General features: G+C 40.5%; 1 protein-coding gene across 4 annotated transcripts in view; it reads left to right on the top strand.

Moving 5' to 3' along the window:
- The window catches only part of KIF3A (kinesin family member 3A), a 41,688-nt gene extending 33,478 nt beyond the window's left edge, over nt 1–8,210 (top strand). For all 4 annotated transcript variants that reach the window (XM_034778346.1, XM_034778345.1, XM_034778344.1 and 1 more), the window contains 4 exons: nt 548–601; nt 1,949–2,017; nt 2,870–2,994; nt 4,325–8,210. In XM_034778346.1, coding sequence (XP_034634237.1) covers nt 548–601; nt 1,949–2,017; nt 2,870–2,994; nt 4,325–4,373 — 297 coding nt within the window. In that variant the 3' untranslated portion in view covers nt 4,374–8,210. The remainder of the gene's footprint in view (nt 1–547; nt 602–1,948; nt 2,018–2,869; nt 2,995–4,324) is intronic.
- The last annotated feature ends 4,052 nt before the right edge of the window (nt 8,211–12,262 follow it).

The following is a 12,262-nucleotide window of genomic DNA, read 5'->3' as shown; positions in this document are numbered from 1 at the left end:
ATGCACTGGAACAGGTGATTCAGGGTAAGGGTATGTCTACACTGCAATAAAAGATCCACGGAATGGCCATGGCTGGCCCAGTTCAGCTAACTCAGGCTTGGGCTGTGGGACTAAAAATTGCAGTGTAGATGTTCAGGCTTCAACTGGAGCCCAGGCTCTGAAACCCTACAAGCAGGGTGGATCTCAGAGCCTGGGCTCCAGCCTGAACCCAAACATCTACGCAGCAATTTTTAGCCTCAGTCGATTGACCTAGACTCTGAGACTTGCTGCCAGAGATTTTTTTTTTTTTATGGCAATGTGGACCTATCCTCATAGGCCATGGCCTTCAGAGTGTGTGTGTGTGTGTGTGTGGTTTTTTAACATGGTGTGGTCATCCACATTAGTGAACTAGCCTTGATTAAATTGACTTGAGGAGGAGCCATGTTTAACAGGGCTTTAATGCTGTTGTTAAATTCACTTTGCCCAGGATCTCTTGGGTGTGCCTTATGGAAGATGTATTTAGAGTGTATGAAGAGTTAAAACAATTATTTTTCTTATTTCTTCTAAGGAAATGATTGAAAACTATGTTCACTGGAATGAAGACATTGGAGAATGGCAGTTGGTAAGCTTAGTTGATAGATGCAGGTAGCTTCATTAGTGCAATGCAAAGGTTCTCACGGGGTATTAAATGAAAGTGAGGGTTCTCATGCTAACTCGCAACCTTAGCTATACAGTTTTCATTGGCTAGTTAGATTGTGCCATAACGGAGAGACAGCGTTACTCTGATAACCTTCATGTCTTCACTTCCTGACTTTTACACTTTAAAACATGTAGTGTTCGTGTCTCTTGCAGTTAATTCTCTGACTTTCCTAATTCTCTGGCATTCCTAAAGCAAACCAGGATGCAACCCCTTTTCTGCCTAATACTATTAAACTGCAAGTTCCAATTTGAAGTTCACCCCTCGTCAGAATAAACGGAGTAGGTGAGGGGATGAGCTGTCCCCTTTGTGGCAACTATTGTTTGGCTGCAGACTGCTTGAAACCTTTTCTAACAGGGCAGAGGTACTTCAGTTAACATACTGTATCATCACAATAGAGCGTCTTTTAAACAAGAGAAATTTAGGACTTGCAGGGAATTGTAATAAGACTAGACTGCAAGATCTCTGTGATGGGTTTGTTATTTATTCCAGATGTTATGGCAGGGTTTTTTTTTTGAGGATTTTGGTGTTTCATTGACATGAGCTAATCAAAGCTATTGCAGCTGTCACCAACAATATTACTAGCCATGTTGTTGGAACAGAAAGGATCATCTGAAAGCTTATAGAAATATATATTTGTGTGTGTATATATATATTTATCTTGCATCATGCCCGGAAGTCCATTAGACTGGCAAACTGCCCAGGGGAGTAAAAGTTCTAGAGCTGTAAATGCTCAATTTAGCCGCTAGTCCTAGGAAGTTCTGCTTCAGGCATTTCTATAAAGAACATCCCAGCTGCAGTTGAGCAGAAAAAAAAAAAATAAAGATAGAAAAATACATTTTTCGGGGTACTAAGATTATTTGTGAATTTGGGATTGAATTTGACAAAAAAACTGGACAACAAAAATGTTGGAAATGTCAAAATGAACTGTTTTTTGACAATGTTTTGAATCCACATTTCAAGACAAAAAATGTCAAATGTTTTGATTTGACCCAAATTAAAAAAATTTTGAATATTTTTTTTTGTTTGTTTTGGTGAGAAAAAGAAAGAAAAATTGGTTTGAAATGAATGGATTTTTAAAAAATTCTTCACTCAGCTCTAATCCAAGACAATCTTAACTATCATGATGGGTAAAAGGTGCGAAGTGGGTCTTTCATCTCACAAACTCCCAGATTAATTGAACTAAGGCTGGAAGCAAATATAAACCTACCCAATTGTGAAATCAGTCTTATAATATAGTTGACTTTGCTAACAGATCTTTCTTTCTTTAAGAAATGTGTTGCATATACAGGGAACAACATGAGAAAACAGACCCCAGTACCAGATAAAAAGGAAAAAGATGTAAGTGTCTCTTCTTAAATATGGATCAAACTGTATAGATCTATAGGGTACAAGCCAATGAATACCCATATGTGGGGCCTTACCAAATTCACGGCCATGAAAAACGCGTCAAGGACAATGAAATATAGTCTCCCCCCATGAAATCTGGTCTTTTGTGTGCTTTTACCCTTACCATACAGATTTCATGGAGGTGACTAGCGTTGCCCAAATTGGGGTTCCTGACCTGAAAGGGAGTTGCAAGGAGCTCGTGGTATTGCCACCCTTATTTCTGTACTGCCTTCAGAGCTGGGCGGCCAAGGAGCAGTGGCTGTTGGTGAGGCTCCCAGCTCTGAAGGCAGCACCCTGCCAGCAGTAGCGCAGAAGTAAGGGTGGCAATACCATACCCTACCATGCCATCCTTACTTCTGCGCTGCTGCTGGCAGCGGCTCTGCCTTCAGAGCTGGGCTCCCGGCCAGCAGCCACCGCTCTCCAGCTGCCCAGCTGTGAAGACCGTGCCACTGCCAGCAACAGTGCAGAAATAAGGGTAGCAGTATCACAACCCCACCCCCTGCCAATAACCTTGCGACCACCCCACAACTCTTTTTTTTTTTCGGTCAGAACCCCTACAATTACTGTGAAATTTCAGATGTACATAACTGAAATCATGAAATTTAAAATTTTTAAAATCCTCTGACCATGAAATTGACCAAAATGGACCATGAATTTGGTAGGGCCCTACCCATATGTGCTGCATCTCCTGCTGTAAAACTTTCAAATTCTGATTTTTATAGTCTTTGGTGTTTTGATGAAGCACACTTCTTGAAGAACATATACTCACAGTTGTAAAATGGATTCTATGTATTCTTTCCCTAGCCCTTCGAGGTGGACCTTTCCCATGTTTATCTAGCTTACACGGAAGAAAGCCTGAGGCAGTCTTTGATGAAGTTAGAGAGGCCGAGGACTTCAAAAGGAAGATCAAGGCCTAAAACTAGTAGAAGGTGAGAGTTCTTGTGAAATGGTTTTGTATGTGATTGGGAACTTCCATGTGAAGTATTTTAAGTCCTAACTAAAGGTTTATTTCGGGGATCAGTCCTGTAGGCTGCATTTAGGCATCCCTTTAATTTGAATGTATTACAGCAGGACCCCAGGCCCTTTCAGCAGTGCTGTAATGCATTCCACATAGAAAGTGATTGAACTACAGTGAATGCTGATCAAAATCCATAATACTTGGAAAGCATACTCTATTGATTTAAGGACAATTTTCTGTTGCCAAGATATCAAATTATTAGAGCTGGTTGTGATTTTTTCAAAAATTGACAGTTTCTTTTTTTCCCCCCTTTTTTAAATAATTTTGAAATTTAAAAAACTAACTTCTCAAACTAAATAGTCTTAGATCTGCAGAGAGCTATAAAAAGGGGTATAAGATTTGTGGGGGTACTGAGGTGGTATTTAAATAAAATGGAGAATGGAATTAAATGGAAGACGCACATGAATACATGCCTCAACAATGCTAAAATCACTGAAGCCTACACAGAGGAATAGAACATTCCTTAGGTGATATGAGGTAGAGACTCAGTCTGGGTCAAGGTTTGGGAGTTGCTAAGTTTAATTCTGTTTCCAGTTTGGGTTAATTGTACAAAAAGCCCACCAACATTAAGATTGGGAAAGTAACACCATGTCAGCAAATGTAATACATTATCGTTAGTCAGTCAAGTTACACATACTGCAGATTTTAAGGTATACTTTTTAACTGACTACTGCATGAAGATTTATAGTCAACAGAGAAAACATACTGCACACACTATGTAGTGTTTTATCATGGGAGAGTTGGCTTTGGCAAGAAACATTAACTTTTGGGGCCAAGTTAAGAGGCATAAAGCGGTGTAAATTTGACTCTTAATGACACATAATCAAGCCTAAGTGACTTAGGAAATGGCCTACTTTAACGCCTTCTTAAACGTGTGTGTGTGTGTTCTTGCTACATTCCTCTCCTCTGGCTACTTGATGTATTTTATGCTAGCATACACTTTGGGAGCCAAATTCACAAGTGACATGCGAGAATACACATAAGTCACCTGTCCAAATGAGGGTGGTGCTGATGGATGACCAAATATAAACCTAGATAGAGTGTATTTTGAGTTATCCTTCTAAAATATTAAATATGCTTTTGTTGAGATTTTAGCATATTATTTTTAGAGGCTAGAAACCAAACTTGTGTAAGTGTTAATAGTATATTCTTTAGATTTGGAAAATGTCACCCCTTCCTTTTCTTTGGTAGACTAGTAATGTGGTTTTGTCTTTTTTTTTCCACCCCTCCTCTCCAAACAGAAAACGTTCAGCAAAGCCAGGAGCTGTAATTGACTCTCTGCTTCAGTAGGTGTTCTGCATTCAGCGTCCGAGTAAAGATTAATGTGTGTTGTAATGCTTTGCTAAAATTCATAGTTCATTAGAAAATATTGAGGAACTGGCACAATTTGACCAGAAGGGGCTACAAAACAATGCCTCATCAGTAAACAAAAATGAACTTGTTTCTCTAATTACCCTTATACTGTATGTTATATTAACATATGTTAAACCAATATATGTGTTGTTGCGAAATTGTCAATGTATTACACCACTCTTTGTGTTGTGCAGGGAAACCTTTGTCGAAATGAAATGTATAGAAAGCAAGAACTTTAGATGTGTTTAAATTTTAAAAATATTAGCCCAGTGTGGTAGATAGACCCTGAACTTTAAATCCTGATAACTCTGTTTTGTGTCCTGCTTTGTACATAAAGTAGCAACTTATACTGTTGTCTTGTGTTGCATTGTTATATGTTTTCATGTGGTGGGTATAAATCCATGATATAACTCAATCTGAATACTGAGCCCCCTTCCTTGGCTATTTAAATACTCCCTAATTGTAGCTGTTGTTTGAATTTCATACATTAAATGACTAATTGTCTTTCTGTTCCTTTAGTAACTGACATATGTAGACTTACTGTATATTGTTGCATAAAGAGTGACTGTTTTGAAAACCTAAACTGTACAAATTCAAGAACACTGGGCAAGGGACAATGTTTTGTTTAGTTTCAGTGCAAATGAAAACAAAACTGTTTAGTTTCATTTTATTTGAAGTGATGTTGTCCTTTTATTTACTGTTTAAATGCACACAGTCGCTAGGCAACAACTCTTTGACTACTTTTTTGAGGGTAGCCATCGCTGAAGAAAATGCAAGAGAATATATTTTACTTTTTTAAAGGCTGCTTTGCACGGTTGCCTTCACTGTGCTCGCACTGGGTGGAGGATGTGTAACTGATCTCTCTGATTGTAACTGAGCCTTGCATTTTTTTGTATGAATTGCTCTACTCTCAATATGGATGGAGAAGATAAAATCCTACTATGTTAAAGAGAGTGTCACAAACCCATAATATAGCTCAGGCTAGGTGTTTTCAGAGCTTGTGGCTAGCTTTCTCACCCTTGGCCCCAATATTTTGGGGGCAATGCTCTATTGACTAGTGATGAATTTGGACCCTTTATATTTTAAAATAGAGAGGTGCTTCCTTTACTTCCCATCTCCACGTAATAGTAACATCTGCACAAAAGTCGGTCCTGTCTACACCCAAGTAGTCTTTTGTTTTCCATTACACTTAGAGACAGTACCTTAATTTCTTCTAAAATCATTATCTCTTGCATTGAGTGGCTGCTGATTTACTAGTTCAGTTGATCCCCCTGAAAACTGTGCTGCTACATTTAACATTTTAATATATTGCTTTTGTGATACAGGAGAAATTATTATTCCTTTGTCTTGTGCATATTATGTAACTAGTGCTGGAACACATCAGTTACAGATGTCATAAATCTTCATAAACCCATTGATTATTAATGTCTATAACTTCAGTATAACCTTACAATGTTGCATGGCGTGTAAAAAGCTGTGACTGCTGATGTGAAAAGATGGAATCGCTAAACAAAAGCGTAGCACTGTTCCACTGCAGGTGTAATGCATTCGTTCTGGTAACAAGACTTACAGTTAGTTGAAATATTCTTTCTGTAGTGTGCAAAATATTTTAAAAATGCATCAAAATACCATGTGTTCATGTCCCCTTCTTAGCCCTGTGACCAATAGCTGTGTCTTGTGGATCTATATGCAAGTGTAAGATGCACAGTTTGGCAGTTAAAATTTGGTCTCACAAGGACATATTTAACTCTGAAGAATTTCAGTAGCATTCTGGCTAAGCTCTGTTGTCATTTCTTTTTTAAATATCTATTTCTTTCAATCTGCCCAAATGTCTACACTGCGATTAAACACACGTGGTTGGCCCGTGTCAGCTAACTCCGGCTCGGGGGCTGTAAAATTGCAGTGTAGATGTTTGGGCTTGGGTTGGAATCCAGGCTGTGGGACCTTGCAAGGGGGAATGCTCCAGCCCTAGCCTGAAAATCTGCTCCACAGTTTGACAGCACTGCAGCCCGAACCCTGTGCGACCAAGTCAGCTGACCTGGGCTAGCTATGGGTGTTTAATTGCAGGATAGGCATACTCAGTGTCTTCACCCAGGAGCAAAACTTACTGTGCTGCGTGGGTTTTTTTTAAAAAACAATTGGAACTATCGTTTTTAAGTTTATACAAGATTTAAGTAAAGCTTCTAGCAGATTTCTCTTTTTATAGCACAGTATTTAAATAAGAGGGAATTCATCAAGCTCTTCCCCAAAATGAGGTGTATTTGTGTCTCATCTTGAAGAAAAATTAAAGTATTGGTACATAAATGTATCTTACTGTGAATGTGCAGTAAACTTGATTAAACATCCTATTTTACTTGTATGCTGTCATACGTGCTAAAAAGACTGACGAGAGACCATAATGGCTCAGAAGTCGTTGCTATGGACCCAGGCCTGCTCCAGTGGCCGTGCAAGAGAACCTCTGCTGCCCCAGGAAGCCCAAGCTTCATGTGGGCTTCTGGAGCCATGTGGTCAGTGTAGAACTGGGGCCAATGTCAATAATACAAGATCTGGGGTTCCTCGGTTTTGATGTTAAAAGTTAATACCATTATGACCTTGCTGCAGTAGGATCCAGCAACTAGGCGAATAAACAATTCCTCCTTAATCAGTGCTTTTAAAAAATGATGTTACCAAATTGTCTGTCTGACACACCATTTATGGCACCTTGAAGGTGCCATTGTGAGCCATTCTACCCATACCAAAACATTAAATGATTAACGCTAAAAGTGGATTTGCTGTAGTGGAACAGATCTGTAAAAGACAAGTCCCTGGTAAACAAATGTTACTTGTCCTCTTAACTACCGTTGTACAGCTTTTCTGTCTGTCTGTTTGTTTTTAAAAAAGGAAGCTTCTTGTGTCACTTCTATCTTTTATACCAATTTGCACATAAAACCAGCATGCTCCATGATAGACTTGCTGGCTGTGATTTGCGGTCACAGCTTTGGCTTTGGAGAACAAAATCCCTTGCTATTAAAAAGGAGAAACTTGGAAATGAAATACTTTTAAGTAGTTTCAGTTTATATTTATCAAGCTTTGAGAGGTTTGAATGTTTGTCTGAGTATGGGCATTATTTTTAAATATCAGAGGGGTAGCTATTATTTTTAAAGTTACTAAATATGCATCTGGACTACAGACTTACCCTGCAGCTCTTGGATTATCTGCAGGCTTGTTCTGTCCATAACTCATTTTAAAATCTTTTTTTAAATTTATGCTTTAGCCAATACAGCTATTCTGGTCTCAGTTCAGTCTTTCCTTAACTCGTGCTCTTTTGTGTGGGCGTGTCTGTCGGTTTTCCTCCCAATTTCCTCAGTTCAGAAGTGTTGGCCTTAACACGGACATTTCCTGGGTCTTTTGTCAGTTTGTTACATTCCTAACACTGCTTTGAATAGAGCAGATTTTGCATTTAATTTTTTCCTGGTCCTGGGATTGCTAGAAGACGGGGTGGGGGTGGGGGGAGAATCTTCCGTAGTGCCTTTCACTAACTTATACTGTAGTCTGCACACTTTAAATTATAGCTATTTCTCTTTAGTTCTGGTTCACCCATTTGTATATAGGCAAGAAATTCTAGTTGTACAATTACTCCCTATTTATTGTTTTGCTAACTTTGTTGGAAGTGTTTTTTCTGATTATTCATTGTATTTTATGTATAAATTTTATGTTACATTGTACATACCAGTATTGTGTCTACATGGTGCATGTTCTTGCCAAGGAATAAAAATTTGAACTCCTAATGTTTCATCTCTTTATCACAGTGTGGCTTTTTTCACATAACACAAGAACCAGAAGTCACCTGATTAAATTAGTAGGCATCAGGTTTAAAACAAACATAAGGAAGTACTACTTCACACAACACACAGTCAGCCTGTAAAAATTGTTGCCATGGAATGTTGTGAAGGCCAAAAGTATAACTGGGTTCAAAAAATAATTTAGATAAAGTCATGCAGGATAGGCCCAACAATGGCTAATAGTCAAGATGTTCAGAAGTGCAACCCCATGCACCAGGTATCCCTAAACCTCCAATTGGTAGACCCTGGAACCAGGGCCGGCTCCAGCTTTTCTGCTGCCCCAAGCTGCGCAGAAAAAAAAAAAAGACGAGCGGTGGCACTTTTGGCGGCAGGTCCTTCACTCCCTGTCTTCCTCTTCCTCTGGAAGAGAGGAAATGAGGGACCTGCCACCGAAGACCCGGATGTGCCACCCGATACCAGACAGAGTACCGCCCCATTGTATTGGCCGCCCCAAGCACCTGCTTCCTATACTGGTGCTTGGAGCCAGCCCTGGCTGGAACTGGACGATGGGGTGGATCTCTGGAAATCGCCCTGTTCCGTTCATTTCCTCTAAAGTAGGGGTAGTCAATAGGTGGACCGCAGGCCAAATCCTGACCCCCCAGATGCTTTTGAATGGACCCTGAAATCTTTTTATTTATCATCATTATTGCTGTTTGTTTTTTTTTTTTTTAAATGTTCTCGGGAATGTGGACCTTGACTATACCTTGACGAAGAAATTTGGACCTTGACCAAAAATAGTTGACTACCCCTGCTCTAAAGCATCTGACGCTGGCCACTGTCAGAAGACAAAATGCTGAGCTAGATGGACCATTAGTCTGACTCGGTATGGCTGCTCTGCTGTGTACACAACTTCTGCATTGACTGATCCTCCCAATGGTCAGTTGAAGGATAGTAGCTAAGGTCACCAATAGAGCTTTGAAATATGATAGCATTTAATCGCACTTCTGGAGCATCTTTCATCCAAGGATCTCGAATGTTTTACCCAGTGTTAATTAAATCAGTCACCCTGTGAGGGAAGTGAGCAATAAGGATCAGAGGTTTTTAAGGTCAGAAGGGATCACCATGAGCACTGGTCTGATCAACATAAAATTTCACCCAGTGATTCTTGCTTCAAGCCTAAAACTCCTGCTTTTTTTTAAAGACCTCTCACCCACTACTGAAATGTGGCATGCTCTCGAGAGGAACCTAGATACTCTTAAATTGTGTAAAGTTGTATGCAGTTGAGGAGCAGAAGTGAAGATTGTGTCCAATTCAAATTCAGGGGACTTTTGACTAGGAAGAATACCTGCCCTAGAATTAGTCCAGAAACTAACATTTAACACCTCTACTTTTAGCAAAAGTGTCATGGAATCTTTAAGAACGTGTGGTCAGACTATCTAGGCTTTAGCCCAAAAGATGTCTCCTGCAGCAGTGTAGGGCCCCTATTTACACCCTGGGGTGACTCAGAGCCAAGTGCTACCTACTGAATTCCTGCCACAACTTCATGCACCATCTTGGTGTTCTTGGGAAGTCTTCTATTCCACCACTAGGCTGGCTTCATGCTGCTTTGCTTTGAGATCTGACCATACCACAAATGCAATACCTAGTATTTTCAGATGCAATCTTCCACCTGTGTTGACTGCAGAAAGAGTAATTTGACCATTTAGAGATTTTAGCTTATGCAGAATAGAGTTGCCCCACCTTTTTAAGTGGTGATTCTTGCTGGGCACACGTTACCTCTGCTCTGTCAGCTGCATTGGCTGCCAATTCGTTTCTTGATTTATAGATTAAAGGCAACACTTTCTGTATAGGGACCAGATTTTCAAAATTGATCCTTACCCACCAATCTTTTGGGGAAGCAGCTGGGTGCTGAGTACTACTGAAAGCTATCCCTAAAGCTCTAAATGGATTCAGCTGTCTTCCTTGGAGACCACTCTCTGACTGGTATGGTAACCCACCCTTGCTAGTAGCCTCACTGCCAGCAGCCATCTTCTGGAATAGTGTTCTCCCCTCAGAAAATTATTCCTTTCAACCCATCCTGCTCTCCCGGGAATGGGGTAGGGGAGCGGCTAGAGTTGGTCATCCCAGTTTGTAGTATTTATTTGTGTTGTGATTGGATTAGGGGCCCATTGGCCTATGCATTGTGTACACACAACAACCAAAAATAGTCCCTGCATGTAGAAGATGAGATGACAGATTGGGGAGCATTTTGAAACTGCTCTTGATTTCAGGTTTTTAAAAATGTGCTCTTGGTGTTAATAACCCTACTGACATACTCTAAACAGTGTTGCGAGGCTGCTGCAAAATTAGCTGAGGTTTTTAGAAGTTAGGTTCCATTTCCTCTGCTGTAAGGAATGACTTATTGACACACACACACACAATACTGTGTATTAGAGTGCTTGCCTTTCGCAGAAGAAAATCTTTCATGGGCTCTGTGCAGGCAATAGATAAAGGGTTTCGATAGATAACTGAGCAGTTCCATTGAGAATACTCTGACTCAGCTGATGTACTAGTTGAGCCCTACTGGAGTACAGGGACTTTCCAAAGCTACTGCATGCTGTGTTTCATCAGAAATCTCCCACACTTTTGCCGAAGTTAAGTGTAACCTGCTGCGTCAGGCATTTTGTTGATAGAAAGACTTGAAACTAAACCCCTGCTCTGAATGCCACAGGAGTCTAGGGGTGTTCAGCTCAGACTTCTTGTTCTTGCCCCTTCTGGCCCTCTGGTCTTTCTCCTTTCTTGCCCTTTGCTGCTGCTGTCACAAACTCCTCTTTGAATTGTTGATCGTAGTAAGGTGGGGTGGTGATGGCGCTGCACTGAGCTGAGCACTCAAAGAGGAAATCTGAGGTTTGCTGTATGAAGGACTCTGCAAAATCACCTGTGACCACCTCATGGCTCTAGAATTGATATTGCCCTTTAAAGCACGTAGCCAACTTCTATGTACTTCTGAGCCACTGGCTTGCTATTGCCGGCCTTAGGTTTATGCCATCCCTGTAGCTTGTTCGCATAAGATCGTGTTTCTGAACACCGGATTTGCAAAATAGACTCTATGAATATTCTATTCATGGCTTTAACGACTGCTTCCCACCATCCATTTGACTCTCGCACAGTTTGGATTCTTTCTTGCCCTTTGCCAGCTGAAACCAAACAAGGCTCCTTGTCTTTCCTCCCAGGCTCAATTCCTCCTTTCTCCTTTGCTATCACTAACACTGGCATCTTGTCGTTGGAGTTATAGCTCCTTTTGAAGCATCTGGGCTAGCGCCAATTCTCACTGCTCGCACCACACAATTGTCAAAATCTGATCCTCCTTTTCTGGTGTAACAGTACAACTTGTCAGCCACTGTGCCTTGGTTCCCTCCCTTCTTGATTACCGAAACCACCTTCGTTGTGGTATTCAGCACTCTCTTCCTGTCTTAACAAAACGCAGCCGCTAAATTATCTTCACCCATTGCTCCTCCTACACTGCACCTTCCTTCAAACCCTTCGCAGACTTGCCCTTGTCCACCACATCCAAATTAAACACCTGCTCCTCACCTTGTCCTACTTTCCTTCTCCCTCTCCCAAGTTCATATCTTCCGTTCCTTCAGTGTGCATGTAATAACTTTACAATTCCAGTGTGAAAGAAACACACTCCTCTCTCAGATCCCTAATAAAACCCTACACACACACACACATACACACACACACACACACACTTGTCTTTTGTGCTCCAATGTTATGTGTGTGGATGGGGAGCAGAGAAGAGGACAGAAGAAAAAATGCTTAGTCTTTCTCCCAGCACGTTTTGGCTCTCATATTCTTGTGTTACATTGTATGATGCATGAGGCAGAGACTGTCTTTATATCTGTCTTCTGATAGAACCAAGTACATTGCTGATGCTCTACCAATGGTTACCAACAAATGTCTCCTATAACATGTCAGCAACATTGATCCAAAACCACTTTATTTTAAGGTTAATTATAAATAATCTTTAATAATAATATTAATAATAATACAATGCCACTGTACATTTGTGAACTGGAAATT

The sequence above is a fragment of the Trachemys scripta genome, chromosome 8 (assembly GCF_013100865.1).
Source record: "Trachemys scripta elegans isolate TJP31775 chromosome 8, CAS_Tse_1.0, whole genome shotgun sequence".
In the NCBI taxonomy this organism is placed as follows: domain Eukaryota; kingdom Metazoa; phylum Chordata; order Testudines; family Emydidae; genus Trachemys; species Trachemys scripta.
This window is presented reverse-complemented; position numbering and strand designations above follow the sequence as displayed.